General features: G+C 33.9%; 1 protein-coding gene across 4 annotated transcripts in view; it reads right to left on the bottom strand.

Annotated features, from left to right (window-relative positions):
* The window catches only part of LRBA (LPS responsive beige-like anchor protein), a 764390-nt gene that overhangs the window by 545956 nt on the left and 196180 nt on the right, over nt 1-22254 (bottom strand). For all 4 annotated transcript variants that reach the window (XM_036089189.2, XM_078069304.1, XM_036089190.2 and 1 more), the window contains 8 exons: nt 20389-21441; nt 19276-19454; nt 18084-18237; nt 17264-17444; nt 13498-13625; nt 12868-12975; nt 8876-9035; nt 5464-5911 (listed from right to left, as the gene is read on the bottom strand). In XM_036089189.2, the coding sequence (XP_035945082.2) occupies nt 5464-5911; nt 8876-9035; nt 12868-12975; nt 13498-13625; nt 17264-17444; nt 18084-18237; nt 19276-19454; nt 20389-21441 (2411 nt within the window). The remainder of the gene's footprint in view (nt 1-5463; nt 5912-8875; nt 9036-12867; nt 12976-13497; nt 13626-17263; nt 17445-18083; nt 18238-19275; nt 19455-20388; nt 21442-22254) is intronic.

Genomic DNA, 22254 nt, shown 5'->3' on the forward strand with positions numbered 1-22254 from the left:
CATTACCACAATCATTTTAACATTTAAACAGAATGCTATAGTATAATCACCTATAAGCAATAATAATAAAGATTTCAAGATATAAAATTATGTGTATATTACTAAAATAAAAAATACATATGCTCACAAATGGAGAAAGTTCTCAATTCTTTAGCCTACTTATTATTAATAATTATTATAAATATTTATAATTATTTAATAATTAAAATAATTATTAATATGTAATGAGAAATAAAATTAATCAATTTCCAAATTCTTTGGCTGATTCAAGTCATTTCTGAGGAAGCAAAATAATAATGCTTCAGTTCTGGGTCACAAAAAAACAAAATTCAAAATCATAATGATCCAATTTAAAGAAAAAGCAGCAGGCAGATTTCAGGATATTTTCCTTTCCTTTATTGTTTCCATTATCATAAGGTTTCCATGTAAAAGACTAAAGTTTTCAATAAAGGTGATCTTTAAGCTATCATATTTATCATGTATGTTATTTATCATGTATGTAAGTGTAAATTTACATTTATAATAAAGCATGTGCTACAGTTAAAAAAAAAACTGCAGAAATTTATCTTTACCATTACTCAAGAATGATCATGAAAGGACTAACATGTCACATTTTTCTAAAATGCTTTGGAAAACACAAAGAAAATGCAGCATACATTTGGCACAAGTTTGAGATCCTATATGCCAAGCAATGTGCTAGGGATATTTCTGGCTTTGTTCTCAGGGTACAGCTTAAGTTTCTATTTAAGAGACGAAATGAAATCCTTGTTAATATTTAAGAAGTAAATAACTTTAAATTTTTAGTATCTGCCATCAACTTTAATAAAAAGCACTTCAAACTTTTTGGCATAAAGAATTTGTAAGACAGATACGACTTTTAGTTTTAAAGCTAACTTTCCAAACTGTCAATTAAAAACCAAATATTAAAGTAAAAAATTTTACATATTATAATTTCTTTTAAGATTTAAACATTTATTTACTTTTGTGGGGGGGAGAGAGAGAGAGAGAACTCGTAGGGGGGGAGGGCAGAGGGAGAGGAAGAGAAGCAGACTCCCCACTGAGCACAGAGCCCTACCCAGGGCTCAATCCCAAGACCCTGAGATCATGACCTGAGCCAAAATCAAGAGTTGGATGCTTACCCAACTGAGCCACCCAGGCGCCCCACGTATTATAATTTTCTTTACAAACTCACTGACTTTAATGAATAATTAGTATCTGTAAGGTACTACACTTAGAATATATATGAATTATTTATAACAATCCATGAATTAAATTAAGAACTACATATTATCATCCCCATTTTACAGATGACAAAGAAGTAATTTTCCTAACATTCCACATATAGAAAGTGTAAACACTGCTGACTTTTTAAAAATATGAACAAGGGAGACTTCTGTGAAAGTTTCTTTTTGTCACAACAAAGAGCAAATGTCTTCCAGATCACTAAGGCTCAGAAGTTCCATTGCAGAACCGTATCAGTTTCAAATATCATAAACTTTCACATAAATGCTATTTTATTTAACATGCAAATAGTTCACTAAAGGAGAAAAGAGCATTTTAACCCTAGCACTTTACTCCCTAAGGATCTAACTGAAAAGCCAGACAAGCCCTTGAACTTTATCAAGATAAATCCCTGGCATCCACTAATCACCAGAGAGGATCTTCAAATTAGATAAGAGCAAGAACTTTGGCATGGGAATGAACACAAACACCTTGCCATCCACAAAGGCCCACAACCTGGCAGCCTTTCAGCAAGGTTCCACTCATGTAGCTGTTACTCTAAACTTTCCAGCTATTGCTTGGGAGTTGATAATTCTTAAGATATGAGGAGACTTGTGATTTCTGACACAGCATTCCAGAGATAAATACGTGATCAGAGGGATGCTTTGAAATTCCCAAAGATATTCCACTGGCCTAAGCCTGCATGAAAATAGTTTTTCAAAAGGTGTCTCTTGCTAAGAAAAAGAAGGGGGAAAAAATAAAGCACTTTGCTTGCCATCAGACAATATGTTAAGTGCATACCAGACATATAAGTTCCAAATAACACACTGAAAAATACTATCACAAAAATTCCCCTTTGTATTCTATTTCAATAAACCCCTTAATATGTATTACTGAGGAATGGTTTCCCTAAATAAGTTCATAACTCACTCACTGAAGGCATCACTAAGGCACAGATTTAATTTCTACACATTTTTAAAAGAAAGAATGTCCCAATATTTTCAAATTGGGACACTTACAAGGAAACTCTCTTTGACTAGATTAGGAAGATTAAATTTAAAAATCTACCCTCACTTAAGTATTTGACTACTCAACCTAAGATTAATACAAAATTTAAACAAATAATGAAAATTAAGAATATTTTAGATTAACATAATAAAATTAAAAAAGTAGAAAAAAATTAAGAATATTTTTAAAACTAGTTATTTACACCTCTTCCCACCCTCAAAATACAGCCATTGCTATGAACAGTTTTATATACATCTTGAGGCATATGTGAACAGATATATCTATTTTTTAAAAAGATCATAAATTCCAAGCCATTTTGTACACTACTTTTTCATTTAATAATATATCTACAATATCATTTTATATCAACAAATAGTGTTCTGCTTTTCTCACTTTAATGGCTGCATACTATTTACTATATGTATAGAAAATAACACATGGAACCAATCCTTCATAGATTGACAACTATGTTTGCATAACACAGCCAAATGACAAGGTCTAGAATCAGTCATCCATGCTTCAAATCTTACTTCCACCATTTACTAGAATAAGAGCTTAATTACCTACTTAATTTCCCTGTGCCTCAGTTTCTTCATCTGTAAAGTAAGAATAAAAAATAGTATCTATCTACCTTTGAACCTACCTACCTAAAAAATGCTTTTAGACTAGTCCTTCACAGAGTAAAAGCTTAACTATGAAATTTCTCCAGCAGAAAATATTTTATACTTGCGTGTATCTTCTGATTTAATTTCTAGTAGAATTTAAGTTTACATATTTTAAATTTTAATAATGCCAATTTTCCCTCAAATAAATTGTATTAATATGCCCTCTCGACAATATAAAAGTGTTTTTTCACGCCCTCAGTAATACTAGGTATCATCTTTTAAACTTCTGCTAATTTAATCAAATGAAATTATCTCATGGTTATTTAAATTTTTATTTCCTTCATTATTAGTGATACAGACTGTCTTTACATTTGCATATTAACAGTATTTATCTTCTTGTATATGAACTACCTGTTCCCGTTATTTGTTAATTTTTCTAGATTAGTCATTTTATTTATTTAACATTTTATACACACACAAACACACACACACGGAATATAATCCTTTTATCTGTAATACGTATTCCAAATATTTAGTGTCTATACATACACACAACAGAAAGCAGCAATGCCTAAATGTCTTATTAGGTGGGATAGCTAGGTTCACATTTATTGAGTGATTTCTTCATGCTAAGCATTATAGATTAATACCTCTTCAATATCATTTCCCATCAATACATACATTCCCATCTGCTTTTTTTGGTCTTTTGTCTTTAGCTGTGTAGTATCACACTATTTAAGGATTAGGAAGCTGAAGCTCAGTGGGATAACTAGTCCAAATTCACTAATAAGTGACAGAGCCAGAACTCAAACTCAGTTTTGTCTGATTTCTAGAATCAATACTTTAACTCCTATGTTATAAAGCCTATTAAAAAAAGAAAAAGACAGCAGAATTTAGCAGCCACTTGACCTGTAATGTCACAATATAAATATACCAATATGCTATTTACCCAAAATTTAGAATTTGTCAATCTCATCACACCAGCACATTGACCTCATCTTTAAACAGAGGTAGAAGGAACAAGATGACAAAGGATGATGGCAAAAATACTCTCCACTAAAATTATATATTCCCTGCATTCTTTCAGAGCATCTTAATTACTGTAAACAATTTTTACCAGCGGATACCTAGTGTTCCAGCCCACAGCAAGTCTGAAGTAGAAAACCAGGAGATGAGAGGAAATAAAAAGAAGAGGAGACACAAATAAATGACAGAAGGAAATGGATGATGAGGATATGTCAGAAGAAAACAGAAGACAACTTGAAGGAATCTCACTGGCCAAATCAGAGACAATCTGAGCAACAACATAAAGCATAACAATCACAACAATAGATTATAACCTCCTGAATAAAATAGGAAACGATAAAGCCATAAAATGAATTGAATTCATTTGATCAGGATGATAGAGTTTCACAGTATCTCTTTACAAGAAGTACTTTGACAGTGGAGAAACCTAGAAAATATCACTTTAATAAATGATTAGAAAGAATATCAGCAGTAATAAAATAAAACCATGTGTGCCACCTGTTGGAATGCAACGAGAAGCAAAAGAGCCACTTCTGCAATTTTCCTGACAAAAATGCATTAATTTCAATATAATCCTAAAGAAACATTAGACAAATCTGAGGGACATTCTACAAAACAGCTGGGCTATCATCTCCTAATGTCAAGATCATTAAATTCAAGGAAAGACTAAAGAACTGTTCTTCCAGATTAAAGGAGAAGAGAGACACAACAAAATACAACACATAATTCTGAAATGGATCCTTCTACTATAAAGGATATTATTAAGACAATTAGTGAAACTTAAAGGGTGTCTGAAGATTAGAACGTAGTATTATATCAGTATTAATTTCCTTATTTTGACTAATGTATTGTGGTTATGTAGAAAATATAGAATAAAATATTCAAAGGGGATGGACTATTGTGTCAACTTCCTTTCAAATGACTCCAGAAAAACAAAAGTTCTTTTAACTGGCATATAAAGTTCTTCAACTTCTCTGTAAGTTAGAGCTTATATCCAGATAAAAATTATGATGTTTGAAAAAGAATATGTTTAATAACTCAATACATACATGTCTTATAGGTAGAATTTCAGAAAGTTTAGTAACATACAAAAAAATTTTTCAGGCACATTAGCAAAAGGTTTATTAGGCAGCAGAATAAAGTCAAGAATCTAGAGTCTGCTTTCTCAAGCTGTCAGCTCTGAACACCTTCTTGAATTCCTGAGTCTACTGGAATCCACAGATGCCCACCTTTTTTTTTTCCACAAAGGCTGGCACCATACTGGCAGCAAAAGAGTAGCCATTTGTAAGTAGAAGTGATTTCTAACTTGTAACAAACAAAATTATGTACAACTTCCAAATGTAATATTAAAATTAAATATTAAAATTATTTTTAAATCATCTTATTGGTAGGATGAAAAATAGAAATTTTAATACCTTGTTACCCACCTACAAACCTTTTATACAACAAAAATATCCTTTTAATTTTTATAGACTAGATCAAAACATCCGTTTCTAATGTTGAAGCCACAAAATTTAAGAGTTAAATTAAATTCCTGTTTACCCTTTAAATATCTGTAATTTATAAATATAAGCAGACCAAAACAAAAGACTATTTACCGTACCTATCAAAAGATCTGAACTGCACAGGTTGTTCAACAGATAGATCACTGAGAGCTCCAAGGCAGGCTGGTGGCAGAAGGGTAGGATCCACTGTGACTCCATCTGCTGGTATATTAACCAAGCTTCGAAGAATGTCCTTTACATTGACATTTTTTGAAACTGGAACTGATGGTGCAGCCTTGTTATCCAACTCATTTCCTCCAACATTTTTGGTTTCCTGAGATTTATTGACTTCTAAAGAAAGAGTGCACAGTGCCTCACTGATTGCATCTGGGCCTGCACTGACACTTGGAGGTACAATAGGAGGAGCTACATCCACACTGTTTCCTAAGCCAGCAGCTGTTTCTTCCCCAATGCCTGAGTCCCTCCTTCGAGTAGATGATGTGCTTTCAGATTCTTCCACTGACGCTGGTGTTAACGGACTAAATGCTGATGGTGTATTTTCTACATCTTACCCAGAAACAGAAGAAAAGAACAAAAAAAACTTAGAACCAATTTTTAAAGGGTCCATTCAGTCCTAACAGCCATCTATTATTTTATTTACTTTTTTAAGTTTTTATTTTAATTTCAGCTAGTTAACACACAGTGTTATATTAGTTTCAGGTGTACAATGTAGTGATTCAACACTTCCATACATCACCCACATAACCCGGTGCTCATCACAACAAGTGTACTCCTTAATCCCCATCACCTATTGAACACATCTTACCATCTACTATTTTAAATTATGAAATATATGGCATGTTCTAAAAGGCAAAAATAAATTACATAATCTATATAGTATACTGCGTTAGTATACCTATAATCAAAATAGATGCTTTAATAAAATGATGAGAATAAAAATAATAAATGATAACAAACTATCTGAGAAAAACCCACCAAACTGAATATAACATACCAATGGAAAACAACACAAGGTTGAAAGCGATTGGCCTACAAGAAAAAATCCAAAATCCTTAGGATAAAATAAAGACTCTTCAATAATAGAAGTCGGCTAGAATGTAAACTTAATCAAGGCAGGGAATACGTCTTCTTTAACACTTCATGTCCAGCACCTATAACAATGCCTGGGCTCACAATAATGCCTGGCAAGTAGTAGGTGGTCAGCAACTATTTATCAGATGACTATTCATTTCCAACTTTATCTCCTGCTACTCTTATACTTTACAACACCAAATTACTTGCAATCTGCTGAAGATGGGACAATGTTTTGGGCTTCTGTGCCTTTATACATTGCCATTTTTTTGGACAGTAATTCTAAGATTTCTACCTCAAACAGTTTCTACCTGCTAAAATAACATGTTATCCCTCCCATACGCAAGAATACTTCAATAATCTTTAACATCTAGTTCAACAAGGAGCATCACCTACTTTCTGTTTGACTTTCATTCCCTCTAATCAGGCATTCACTGCATTCCAACAAAAACCCTCCACCTTGCTAGATCCAATGGTCACCAAAACCCTCCACCTTGCTAACTCCAACGGTCAGTTCTCAGTCCTAATAGTACTTGACACAGCAGCAGCAAAAGATCATTCCCTCCAACTTGGTAATACTTTTTCACCTGGCTAATAGGACATCATACTCCTCTGGTTTTTCATTACCTCACTGGTTATTCCTTCTTAATTTCCTTCACTTCTTTTTCTCCCTGATTTCTTTAGTTGGAGGGACTTAGCACTTACCTTCCCTTTCAACATTTATTCCCTCAGTGATCTCATTCACTCTCAAACTTTTAAAATACTGCTCTATCAACAACAACAAAATCAGACTTATTTTTAAGTGCCTACTCTACATCTTCTATGTCTAAAAGATATCTCAAACTCAACATGTTGAAAACTGAATTTATCTTTCCCTGAAAATGTTTCACCTTCAGTCTAACCAACTGCACTTTATAGTCATTCTTAATAATGTTCCATCTTTCACGTCTCCACAACTAGTATTTTAAATCCTGTTCTCTCTACCATCAAAATATATCCAGAATCTGACTACTGCTTACCAGCCCTATAGCTACCAGTTACCACCTTAGTCCATCCCAAAATCCATTCTTTCCTGGATTATTGCAATATCCTCCCAACTGGTTGTGTTAGACTGTTACATTAATAATCCTGTTGGCCCATGCCTCCTGGTATTCACCCCTTTGAATGTGGGCTAGGCCTCACTTACTTTAACCAACAGAATGTGGCAGTGGGCCAGTTCTGTGCCCAATCTTTACAAAGGTCTGGCAGCTTGTGCATTTTTCAGAATCCCTGAACACCTCTGTAAGCAAGCTGGCTACCTTACTGGGGAGAACATGTACAGAGACTACATGAAAAGATAGAGGGCCTCCAAACTAATGATGGAACACCAAGGAATTTCAGCTGAGACCAAGTGTCAAGGCCCCAGACATATAACACCAGCTGAGCCACTTCAAGTCAGTCAGCCTCAACTCTTGGAGCCATCCTAGCTAGGCAGTAGATATATGAGTAGAAAAGCCATTTCAGGCCCCAGCAAACATCATTTAGAGCAGGGATGAATTATCCCCATTGTGCCTGGTCCAAACCAAATTCACGGAATCATGATAACAAGATTAAAACAGTTATGGTTTTAGCCACTGAGCTTCGAGGTAATATGTTACACAGCAGTACATAACAAAAACCCAGGTTTTTTCCTTGCTCTCTAGAGTGTATTCTCCATACAGAATCCCAACTGTTACTTTTAAAAACAAGTCAATTGTAACTCCTGTCTCAAAACGCTCAAATAATTCTCCATTTTCCTTAGAGTAAAAATCCACACTACATTTCTCCTGGTCATTCCTAATATTTTTCTCTATTCGATTTTATCTTTTCTTAGTACTTACAACCTTCTAAAATACTATACAATTTACTTATTACCTGCACTTTTCTATCTCCTCTCACTAGAATACAAGCTCCAAAAGGGCAGACAGTTTTTTCCTCTTTTGTTCATGAATATACCCAAGTACCTAGTAGGTACTGAATGAATGTTGATTAAATAAATAAACCACCTCCACTGAGTGGTAGCTACTGCTACAACTATAATAGCTGCTTCTCTAACTACACCTCTATAACCTGCAGCTACTTCTAGAACACTCCAGGTATTACAGTTTTTTGTTAACAAATCTGTCTCTTATAAAAGAAGATGATTTATTCTTCACAATAAATGCCAAAGCAACAAAAATGTTTAACACTTTATTTGCAAAGGATAACATTTTCTCACTTATGTTTTAATTAAAGAAGAGATATCGTCTCCCAATGGCAACTACTTACATGGTACTTAAACTGAAATATTTAGTTGTTAATAAAAAATGTACACTCACACTTTATGCATAAATGGATTTAAATTCCAAAATCAGTATTTTAACTGTTAGGTAATGTTTTACTTGAACTTTGAATGCCAGATAATAAGATATGGAAACTTACCAGGAAGTGATAAATTTCCACGTTCACTACCAGTTTCCTTAAATGACTGGTTACGCCTTTCATTTTGGGGTTCCAAAATGTCTCTATACTTTGAGACCATAAGAACAGAGATAAAGTACACAACTGCCAAGGCTAAAAACTGAGCTTGTTTGCTATCCTCCTGGGGAAAAATAAAAATAGTTGATCATGCCACTACTAAATAAGATGTATCAATCTTATTTTATATGACATTTAAATATAAAACATGGCCACAAATTTTTCAATATATGCAGAAAATAATAAATTCACCTTAGCAGAGATTAGACAAAGATTTTTGAAAAAAATGCCTGTAAATGAGAGGTTTTACTCTTGTGAAACATGGAAGGAGAATTTGACTTGTTTTTGAAAATTAAGTAACTCAGTCTGAAGACATATGGCCCAATATACTTCATAAGATTAATCAAATAAGAAATTATCATTATATATGAATAGTTATTTTTACTTCTAATCCTAAGAATTAAAATATGCATAAAAAATCACAATTAACAATTTTCCTAAAAGACAAATATTCAAGGAAAAAAAAGTGAGGTAATCAGATACAGAACAGGATCCCAAAGGAATTCTCAGGAGTATTTTAAGTAGTACAGACAACCAAGTGTCTAAGATTGAAAATATAGTGTCTGCCAGAAAGAAAAGGACAAACTAGACTGACCTCTACAAGAGACCAGGGCTTCATCTTAACTCTACAGATCACCTACATATCTGTATACTGATGACCTCTTCATCTAGTCAAATTCTCCATCTTCAAAGGGACCCTGAACACATCACTATTCTGATAACTTTTCAAAATAATTTAAAGGAAAAACTCAAACTTGTCCATCAAATTCTGAAAACTAAAGATACCTTGAGTAACATAAATTTAGGATAAGGAAAGCAAAGAACACTGTTGCCTAGCAGATAAATAAATGGCAACCAATGGTGCAAATGAAGCTAAAAGTTAACTAGTATCAAATGTGTTTGACACAATCAATTTCTGGGAAAGTATGAGACATCATGCTCTACCTGAACATTTCCACTTGATACAACTATTAGAAATATTTATAATCTGACAAGAATCTATGGTACTCTTTAAGCTCATATGCAAGATCTCATTAGTCTTGATAGAAAAGATAAATGTACATTTTCCCTTTTTTATTAACCATTCCTTCTCTCTAGACACTCCTGTGTTCTGCTGCCACAGGATCCTGACACTATTATAAGAACTGTTCCTAATGATGGCAACATTTAAAATGTAGGCAAATAATTTACTTGATCTTAACTTTTTTTTTTTTTTTAAGATTTTATTTATTTATTTAAGAAGGAGAGAAAGAGCATGAGCAGGCATAGGAGCAGAGGGAGAGGGACAAGCAGACTCTGCAGTCGTGGAGCATGATAGCAGGGCTCCATGTCATGACCCTGAGATCATGACCTGAGCAGAAATCAAGAGTTGGATGCTTAACTGACTAAGCCACCTAGGCACCCCTTGATCATAACTTCTTAATCTATTATAAATCATTTATGCCTATCTAAATACTTATTTAGCCCATTAATATGTTCAATATTTACTTATTACAGTATGAAATTTATAGTGTAAGCTTGATTTCTGTCCAAGAAGAAATATCCAATAGATCCATATGTTTAAGTCCTAAATCCCGAAATATATTTGTTTTCAAATGTAGCTGTCATTTACTGAATGCTTACAATGGATCAGGCACTATACTATACTTCAAACACATTCTTTAACCCATTTGAACAAGATAAGGACTAGAGAAATAATTTACCTAAAGACATAAAGTAAGTGAAAAAGCAAACATGAACTCAGATTAGAGTGATTAAAAAGTTCAGCACTTAACCTCAGGGTAGTAATTTCTTTATATTGCCGATCTAAGGTCGTTTCCTTTTTCATCAAAGTTTGCTTATGCTAAAAGAGCTTCTGGGACATAGTATGGAAAACATTGTCTTTTCTCTTTTCTAAAACTCCTACAAGGTGATTATAAAACTTTTTTAATTACAAAAAAAATTTTATTTATTACTTTCAGAAATTACATGTTAAACATAGGAGATATCTAATTCTTTATCCAAATAGCATAATATAAAAACTTGTTATAAAGTTCCAAAGAGCCAAATCATATAGAGCCAGGATGAGGAGTTTTTATTTCATTTTAAGTGCTATGGGAAGCCATTAGAGAATATTTAAAGCAAAAGAGTTATATTACCTATTATAGATTTTTAAAGATCACTGTAAGAAAAACAAAGCTATAGGGCAAGGGACTCAAAGAAAAAAAAGGGGGGAGAGAAAGGAGCAGTAGTATTTGGTCCCAAAATGAACGACAATCAGTGGGTTCTGAAAAAAAAACAAAATTAATGGTTTCTTATTTAAAGGAATGATACGGCTACCAAAAAGCAAAAAAATGGAGATCCAGGGAGGCAGTATACCTAATGCTTAAGATCAAAATTTCAAGAACCAGATTCCCTAGATCCTTAACCCACTTCCACCTCTTACTACTTGTGTGAACTTAAACAGATTATTTAACCTAATACTTCTTTCTCATAGGATTACTGCATGAATTAAATGAAACAGAGCATCCAGTTGTATGCTTAAAACACAGTAAGCATTCAATAACTATTAACCAGGGCACCTGGGTGGCTCAGTTGGTTAAGCGACTGCCTTCGGCTTAGGTCATGACCCCGGAGTCCTGGGATCAAGTCCCACAGCTGGGAGCCCGCTTCTCCCTCTGACCCTCTCCCCTCTCATGCTGTTTCTCTCTCTCTCTCTCTCTCTCTTTCTCTCAAATAAATAAAATCTTTAAAAAATAAATAAATAAATATTAACCATAGCTAATAACTATTAACTACTATTAACAAATTGTATATGTGTATAAAACTTACTCAAGAACTCAAGAGAGGACTAAAACCCTACAAAAAGAGGAGGGAAAATTAAAAATTGAAATTATAAAGTTTATAAAAAAACTTGTAGAACATTCAGTACTTAAGAGGCAGTGTATTCAATAAATATTAACTAATGATAATATTACAAATGCTGATGAGGATTACAAATAATTTTTATTTTCATCTTTAGACTTTCTTATACAATTTTACAATTAGTACGCGAAACTGGGCCATTATATCAAAATCAACTAAAACAAACATTTTTTAAAAAATTAAAACCACCACACACACCATTTCATCATGTACCTTTGTATCGTAATTCTGTTCCTTTGAGGGGAAAAATATCCAATATTCAGTAAAAATAATATGCCATTCAGAATCTGAACATCTCATTACTTTCAGAGTATAGATTCTGGAGTTTAAGACTGCTGGGTTGGAATCCTATCATTTACTAGCTCCATTAGCTTGAACAAATTATTCAAGTTCTCTGTGCCTCAGATTCCTCATTTATAAAATGGGAATTACAAAAGTATACAACTCAAGAAGTCATTGGGACATATGAAGGGGACTTATATTGGGACTTAGGACACGTGAAGCACTTACAGTGCTTAATATGTAATAATATTTTTAGTATTATTACTCTGATATATTAACTCCATTTATATAACTAATACTTTCCAATATTCTAAGATTCTAAAATCACTGTCAAAAGAACTGGTTCTAGGGGCGCCTGGGTGGCTCAGTCGTTAAGCGTCTGCCTTCGGCTCAGGTCATGATCCCAGAGTCCTGGGATCGAGTCCCACATCGGGCTCCCTGCTCAGCGGGGAGCCTGCTTCTCCCTCTCCCACTCCCCCTGCTTGTGTTCCTGCTCTCGCTGTCTCTCTCTCTGTCAAATAAATAAATAAAATCTTTAAAAAAAATAAAAAAATAAAAATAAAATTAAAAAAAAAAAAAAAAAACTGGTTCTAGCCCTTCTTATATCAAGTCAACTATTTTATATCACAAAGAGTTCTCACTCTCAATACTTTGACCTTGGAGGAAAGAAGTATCAGCTAAGAGTATGTGAAAGAAATACTGTAACTTACTATGTCTCTGAAGACAACTGCCCTAAGCCGATTAATATCCATGTCTTGTAGGAGCTTGTCAAAATCTCTTACTGGAGATATACCACCAGTTACAATGTCCACTGGACTCTATTTAAGACAAAAAAATATATATATATATACATATATATATACACACACACACACACACACACATTATGTAGACATTTTAAAAAATTAGCACAGTATTCCAAATACCAGGAAAAAAAAAGTTGTAACATTGGTTTCCCAGTTTATTTTTCCTACTTCCTTCTCTCTTCTTTTTTGGGGTACTGGAATAGATGTGGGGGTTACAGAAAGGAGCCATAAAAGAAAACACAAACTGCATGTAACTTACCAAGTACATGAAATACAAATTGACATATTCAAAGGTATCAAAAGGTATCAAAGACACAAGAAAAGTAAACATTTGGAAAAGCAGACAAGATTAAGTATAAGCAAATCTTCACTGTATATTTAAACACAAATATTTGAATGTTATGTCCACAGACTAAAATAACTATTTTAGAACTTCTGTCAGATTTAACTTTATGTTGAAATGAACAAATAAATTTAAGATCTTAATCATAAAGTAAGAGGCACTTTATTTAATTAATTATCCTGTATGCTTACCTTTGCTGCAGATTTCCCCATGGGAATCAGGCTGTGCATTGTTTTCTGGCCTTTCGCTGCATCTCCTCTAGCTTTCAGTTGTGAATGCTGTTGACACTCTAAACAATTCCTTACTGCCACTGCACACACTGTAATTTATTTTAAGAAGAAGATTGGGCAAGAAAAGAAAATTTTATTTAAGATTTTGGAACTGATAAAAATCACCTACATAATACGATTTACATAAGCTTTTATTTGAAACAGATTACCTTCAGCAAATTCCTAAAATGTCCCTGGACTTTATCATCTAATGTTTGTTTTCTAACTTTGTTAGCTACTCTGTTAGGGCCCAGTGCTAAGAAAGAATCATTTCAGGAATCTTTTTTTTTTTTTTTTTTTTTTCATTTCAGGAATCTTAATCAACAGGCCAGTGTTTCTTAGATAACACCTAAGCTAAACTAGAACGATCTTTTATTAAGGAAAAGTTAGGGAAGAAAAGAACTGAAAGAAAGGTGGAACAGAAAGCAAATCACATTGCCATGAACCAGTCTAGGATAATAACCTTCCATCACCTTCACCAAAGTAAAATAGTTAAACTTAAAACTTGCATGTTTTCCTTATTGTGTATCATTATAGCATGATATTAATAGAGACTGATAGAGGGTATAGCATTTATAGCAAATATTTACAGCATCTACATTTAACTGGCTTTCATTAAAACAATTTAAAAGGGGCGCCTGGGTGGCTCAGTTGGTTGAGCGACTGCCTTCGGCTCAGGTCATGATCCTGGAGTCCCGGGATCGAGTCCCACATCGGGCTCCCTGCTCAGCAGGGGGTCTGCTTCTCCCTCTGCCCTCTTCCCTCTCGTGCTCTCTGTCTCTCATTCTCTCTCTCTCAAATAAATAAATAAAATCTTTAAAAAAAAAAAAAAAAAACAATTTAAAAGGTGGGGGACAGTAAAGAGGCTATAATACCCCTCTAGTATTATGCTAAATGAAGTAAGTCAGACTGAAAAAGACAAATACCATATAGTTCCACTCATAAGTGGAATCTAGAAAAAGGAATAAACAAACAACAAATACAGTCAGGCCTATAAACACAGGAAACAAACTGATGGGTACCAGAGGGGAGGGTGGTAGGAGGTGGGCAAAATGGGTGAAGGGGAGAGAGAGAGATAGAGGCCTCCAGTTACGGCATGAGTAAGTCAGGGAATAAAAAGCAGAACATAAGGAATACAGTCAATGATACTGTAATAGCAATATAACTGGACACAGCCTGATGTACAAACCTCTCAACTCATTAAATTGTGTACCTGAAACTAACGTAACATTGTGTGTCAACCATACTCAAAATAATAATAATTTTCCCTGACAGAAACCAGTATATTTGTAAGCCAAAGGATTCCCAAATCTTTGTTCAAGATTTGATGTTTTGTAATTACTACCAGATATTAACCTTTTTTGTTGTTTTTGACTGACTGAACACTTTCACAAATACTGTACTCTTAAAACGGTGATCTTCTCTGAGCATAAATCTTACAGCATTCATGTTATATATAATTATGAACTATTACAGCGTTTAATAGCATTGTTTGCTAACTACTGAAACAGTTATGTAAATTCCAGAATTTGGTTGTAACGTTTACAACTTAAAATAAGTAGTAAATTAAATGAATCACCTGTTCAAAAAAACAATTACCTCTCTATACGTCTCCCCAATCAGGCAATTACTCAGGTTATTTAGAAATTAATTTTGAGGTTTAAATGATGAATTGGGTAATGCAAAAGTGATTATGAATTGCTTGATATCATGTAAATCATCTTAATTCCCAATCAAATCAGTAGAACTCAGAGTATGTGAACTGAACAAGAGTAGGAGAGCAAAATAGGAACAAAATAGCAAACTTCTATGTGGACTCTAAGTACCACCAGACTGTCATATGGCTAGCAGACATAGAATTGAGACAGAAAAGTATTCAGAAAGTTGCAAGAGAGCAACAAAAGTTAGGCAAAAGGAAGGAGTATAATGAGGGAAGGAGGAAGAGAGAATATGGAATACAACTCTGTCAAATTTAAAATCAGGCCCAGAAAAACAACTTTTGCACTACTTTTGTCCCAGGTTGCATAAAATCAAGTTTGGGTATCACAAAGTTAAAAACTATGCCATATTCATCAGTCTCAGTAGTACAAGTTACTTTTATTGTTGCCATCCTGCCTTCTTACCTCCAACCTCAGAAAAGAACAAGAGAGACCAGGGATCAAATACTTGGATTGTTCACCAATCTTACCATACTCTATTAAAGAGATCTTGAACAAGTCATTTTCTGAATCTCACTTGCATATGTAAGAAGACATGGTGCTGGGGTAGATTAAATCATGAAAATTAGGGAGATAGAGTATTTCCCTAATTTCTGAATTTAATGCTTGAGTACAGTGAAATACTAATAGTGCAGCCTTGTACTTTTAATTCCAGAAATACACTCTTTATAGAAAAGTGACAAAGTCTAAAAAATAGCACATACAAAATTAATCGAGTCAAAATATTTAAATTTATTACTAACAGAAAATTTAAGGAAGTATGTTATAACAAAGAACAGGAACACAAGTTAACCTATATTCAAATTCTAACTTTACCAATTATAGCTTTTGGATTTTGAGTAAGTTCTGATCTCAAATATTTCATGAGTAAAAGAAAATAATTGCTGACTCACTGAAAATCTGCAGTAACAAATGACAGTAGTCAATAAATGATAGTTTTTAGTTTTTTATACTCACCATTTGAATCTCTTAATTAAAATTTTAAAACAAACTTCTAAAAATTGTTACATCAAGTTATTTAGAGCATCCTAAGTTTAAAAGTACTTTGAATAGCACTTTGAGTAAAAATAATCATTGCACCAAAAAAAGTTTATCTGTTCATGTAACAGATATTTCTGCTAAAAATGGGAAAATCTTTCATTAACTAACTAGATTTTCCACTTTTAATGTTATATTTCCACAGATGCCTTATTTCTGATCTATCTTCATGTGGCCATGGTTCCTAATGGTTTTGTTTGCATTTCTTCGTCCCCTTCTCCCTAGCTGCTTTTCTCCATTTAATAAGCAAATCCTTAACAAAGTTTCAGTATTTACAACTAGATAACAAGAAATCTTCTGCATAGAGAAAAATTCTTCTGTGTCCCTAAAGGAAGCCCTGATGACACTAAAAATTCTTTTCATGTATTTTAACTTTTACCTAAGCAAGAACTGCCTCCAGGAGAACAGAGATTTAATAATTTCATGAACTGCTTCAACAAATTACCACAGTTTATTTTGACAAAGGCTGTACTGGAATGATGCTAGTTTAGAACCTTGCCACTCAAGTGTGTTTGTAAGAGAGCAGTTTCAACATCACCTGGGATTTGTTAGACAGTTACAGACCTCACCTCAGTCCTATATAACCTAACTGCATTTTAACAAGATCCTCTAGTGATTCTTGTGTATGAATCATCTTAAAATTTGAGAAGCACTATTTTTGAGCAAAAAAAGACCAGAGGAGGAATGGTAGTGGTGACCATAATCAACTTGAATTTTTCAAAACATGTCCTTCCTCTAGCCAACTTTATAACTACTACTATAGCATAGTACATACATAATCTTCCCTCTTTGGAGGCTAAAAAAAAACATAGGACAAATTTTCTAGCACACACTTTTCCACTAACAGGTGAAAGATAATTTTCAATCTAATATGTCAAGATTACTGAAAAATGTTCAAGTAAATTCCTAACTAATGGGTTTTAACATCTCACCTAGTCGGAGACACTGTCGCAAAATTCCACCAGAAGACATACTTTTTTCAGCTTCAATTTCAGTAAAGCCAAGAGAACTTGCAAATATAAGCACATCCACAAGGCTGATTAGCCTCTGCAAAAATGTCACAGAGGCTTCTATTGAAAGGCCTTGAGTAGGTTCGATATTCTCCAGCTCATGCTGTAAGGAACAAAATTTGACATTTACATCTATATTCTGATCAACATCTAGTTTTCTTAGATACATTTCCCAAATTTCTAAGTTTTAAAAAAGCCAGGCTTTCAGATATCTAGTTCAACAGAATGATTTCCTTTTTCATCTAAAAAGAAGGCAAAGGAGGGGCGCCTGGGTGGCTCAGTCGGTTAAGCGTCTGCCTTTAGCTCAGGTCATGATCCTGAAGTCCCAGGATCAAGTCCCACATCGGGCTCCCTGCTCAGCGGGGAGTCTTCTTCTCCCTCTGACCCTCCCCCCTCTCATGCCCTCTCTCTCTCTCTCTCTCTCTCATTCTCTCTCTCAAATAGATAAATTTTAAAAATCTTAAAAAATAAATAAATAAAAAGAAGGCAATGGAAATGTACAGGTGAACCACCATGAATCATATTTGCTAGCTGACTCATCCCTAAGAAATCAACATAGTTTTTTAGTCCTTTCATTCCTGGAACAGATTCTAAGGTCCTTTCAGGTAACTGTAGAAGATCCAGTTGCTTTTGGCTTATAACACCTATGATACATAGTAACCACCATATTCAACTTTTAATCAACAAAGATTCAAAACAATCATGTTTTCACACCAATTTTATATAGAAGTTAAGTCCTTACTGTAGCTGATGTAGCCGCTGAAAGCAATGGCAGTATACCCCCACAAGCCATGACCATATTGTCCATCACTTGAGAGATGAGATGAATTGTGTTGTGTACAAAGATGACATTATCACTGCTATTCACGAAGTCCATAACTGTCTTTGTTGAATGGCTGTCCAAAGATAAATGATGTTTACTGATAAAGCTAAAGAAAAGAAATCAGTTTGCCTACTTGAGGGGAGGGAGGATAAGAAGGTGCTTTCACTTCATCTTGAAAGCTGAGGTAATGATAATGATATAGCAGGCATGCTGGGGATGTACTTCCTCAGAAGATATAGACCATTCCATCTCAGGAGATACTATCCATGCCCCTGTTCAATGCTGAAACATACAACACTATTCATCTTGTATACCAAAAGTTGAATTATCCTTAACTGGGAACAAAACTGAGAAGTCATGTAGCAAAAATTAAGAGGTAAATGGTGTTCAATGTGCTATTAAAAATGAATTTTCTATTAACATTTTCTTAGATAATCCCATAAAATGTTTTAAACAGTGTAAGTGTAGTATACAAATAACAATAAGCCAGCGATGCATTTTAAATCATAAATCACATAATAGATAATCTGAAATATACAGAGGTTTTATACTAAAACTACATTGGAGAACTGGATGTTATATTTAAAGTCCAATTTTTTTTTTTTTAGTACTCCTAGCAATAAACCACTTTAGCAGATCAATCTTCAGGTGAAATATATGTTATAAAATATGCTCCAGGAAATCTGCAGCAAATTTTTTAAAAGAAAAATCTCTGATTTTAAAGTTTTTATAATTCAGACAGGGTAGCTCATTTTTATAATGGAGGAAAAAAATGTAAATTCAATAAACTATACCAAAGAAATAATTTACATTCTACTTTTTAACCAAATGTCTGAAATTAATTGCAAAATGTTAACTATATAAACTTCTTTAAAAACAAAGACCAGGGTCCCTGGGTGGCTTAGTCAGTTAAGCAGCTGACTCTTGATTTGGGCTCAGGTCATGACCTCAGGGTTGTGAGATCAAGTCCCACGTTGGGTTCCACACTGGGCATGAAGTCTGCCTAAGATTCTCTCTCTCCCTCTCTAAAAAAACCAAAAACCAAAAAACAAACAAAAAAAACAAAGACTAAACTTTATACACATCTTCTATAACAAACATATGGACAAACCTTCTCCACATCTGTATATCTGTTTCTATTGAAAATAACAGATCAGTGAGCAAACGCTGATGCATTTGAGACCATTTGAACTCAGGAATACGAAACATAGCGGATCTGGAATCCCTCCTTTGTCCAGTAACTCCATCTGGTGCTATTGCTTGACCTGGTTCCTCCTGCCGCCTTGACATCTAATACAGAAAATTTAAAAGAGTCGTAAAATAAATTCAACTTCAAAGAAGGCCTTAATAATATAATAGCTTCAATGCAATTCATCTAACAAATAATCATATTTTCAGATACTAAGGAACCAAATTAGAGAAAAATTATCAATGAGTAATAACATTAAAACTTTAACACATTTAAAGCAAAGTTATCAAAAATGCTAAACTACCATAATTCAACAGTAATTAGCTTGCAACCATGTTAGTATTACCACCAGCAAATGCAGCATTTTTTAAAAGAATCAAGATTCTTAGATTTGAATATTAGTATGAAAGAAGGCAGTGTCTGGATTATAAATTGGTTAGAATTAAAAACAAACATAAAGGTAACAGAATTAAGAACCAACAAAATGGTTGGTTGAACAGAGCAGGAAATGACAATATGCAATCAACCACTGTCTCCTGAATCACTCTGAGACACTAGTAAAAGAGAAAGAAGTACCTTTAGATCTCAGAAAGGCTCCTCCCCTCTTACAAAGCAAACAGACCTCGCGGTCTGTTTCCTCATGGAAGGAATTTTAAACTACATACTTTATATATAAAATTATACACCGGCAGGTGGTTCTGCAGGAAGATAGCCCTAGATTTTGCTGGAGAATTAATGTACTATGACTGGGTTATCAAATAAAGGGCAAAGGCAAGTATTTCCAGTATTTGTTTTATAAACTAGAATTATTATAATCCTAAAACTTGAAAGTAGTAACTTTTGGTGATGCTGTGGTGAAAATAATAATAAAAGCTGCCTTTAATGAACTCACACTAAAATCTTGTGCTAAAGATAACAAATGTAATCTTTACATTCATTGTATTTATATAATTGCAAATAGGGTATGAACCAACTCCAAAAATTAAAATAAAATATAAGTGTATACCCTTGCACTAAGACAGTAAATATAATCACCTCAGGCACAGGTTGATGGGGTTGAGATGCCTCCATGTTTGTATTGGCCTTCAATTCCAATCTCTCAGTATCTGTAGCAACACTGGAAACATCCAATTTAGCAATCCTCTGTTCAGAAGTAGTAGGAGACTCAAAGACGGGAGAATCACCAATTAATTTGGTTTCTCTCACCAAGTTAGCTGCTTTCTTCCCTTCCTCTAGCATCTCACCAATGTCTGACTGTGCAGGTGTCTGGGAAACAGCAGTATCTGGTGCGGTAGCCGAAGACCCTGATGCTGTCATAGTCAAGATTCCAGAATCCTTCGAATCTTGAGTTTCACTGTCAGTTTGCTTCTTACTTACAGCTTCTTGCTCTTGAAAGATTAATTTGTTGTCATTACTAAGCATGTCCAGTGTTCCACTGGCTTCAGATGCAGCTGGAGACAAACTATCTTCTCGGAGTTCTGCAGGTAGACTGGCTTCCTCAGTAGGACCACTTTCTACCTTCAGTTCTACATAATCATCATCATCTTCCTCTACCATAGACTTATCCAATAACTCTGGCACCTCTGAGGCATCCTCTTCTGAAGGAGAACTTATAGAAGCAGTTACTTCACTAACAGTCATTATACCTGTGACACTCGTTTTAAAAGAACTAGAGAAAACAGTCTCACCTTCTATCATATCAGAGGATACTTCTAAATCACCTGTATTAATTGTTTCATTTATCAATGTTTCTTCTAAAGGGACTTCATCTAGTAACTCCTGACTTTCTTGACCAGTTTTCCTTTCTTCATTAGATGGGTTAGGAGTTTGCAGTTCAACGTTGGAAGCAGAGTCTATTGAAATTGTCTTCTCAACAGTTGACTCTTCATCACTATTTCTGGTGCCATGAAGAGACACAGGACAAGCCTTCATATCTGATTGCTGGGATGTTACTGAAACATTAACATTCCGGCTAATGGCAGAGACTGCTTCAACTGGATTTGAACATTGCCCTATTTCTTCATCAACTTTTCCCTGGTGTTCTCTGAACATACTGGCAAGATTTTCTTTGTGTATTTCAAAAGTGACCTAGATGAAAAACATAAAATCAGTCAAAATATGCAAAAAAAAAAAAAAAAAAAAAGGAAGAGAAGAGCACACAGAACATAAAATAAAAATATTTAACAATTTTTCAAATGTTTTATATAATGCAATAAAGTAATCTTCCTAGAATATCCTTATCTTATAAAATAAAAAGTCAATCACAAAAAACAAAATAATAATAAAAAAAAAAAATGATAGCCAGACTTGATGCTCACAGGTAGCACAGCATTAAACCACAATAAGAACATCCTTAGTCTATTCTTAAACATGTGTATGAAAAGAATACACTACTTTACTGACCTCTATAACTTGTACCAGGATCTAAATATATACTTACCATTGTGAAGGGCTTTGTGCACTAAATAATACACTGTTTCAACTGCAATGAAAACCCATCTCCCCATAATTTATCCTCAACAGAGCAAAAAAAAAAAATAATAATAATTATGCCCACTATTACAGCAGCTCTCCATATATTTATTAAGTTAGTAAAACATTTTCTTACTAAGCTAATACAAATTATTTCAGCAATGAAAAAAGAATCCAACCCTTCCCCAAAGGTCAACCACAATTTTCAAAGTCTAAATTGGTCAAAATAACCTGAAAGTTCCAGGTCATCCATCCATCCATCCATCCATTCCACTTCCATGTGAGTGACTACTATGTAACTGGCACTGTGAACATCCCCATATCATGGTTAGCCTTATACCCATTTACCTTGATAATTTTCTTATCAAAGATTATTATACCCACCATTATGTCATTTCCACTGGTGTTATAATAGGAAACACCCCTCAA

This window comes from Halichoerus grypus, chromosome 3 (assembly GCF_964656455.1).
Source record: "Halichoerus grypus chromosome 3, mHalGry1.hap1.1, whole genome shotgun sequence".
In the NCBI taxonomy this organism is placed as follows: domain Eukaryota; kingdom Metazoa; phylum Chordata; class Mammalia; order Carnivora; family Phocidae; genus Halichoerus; species Halichoerus grypus.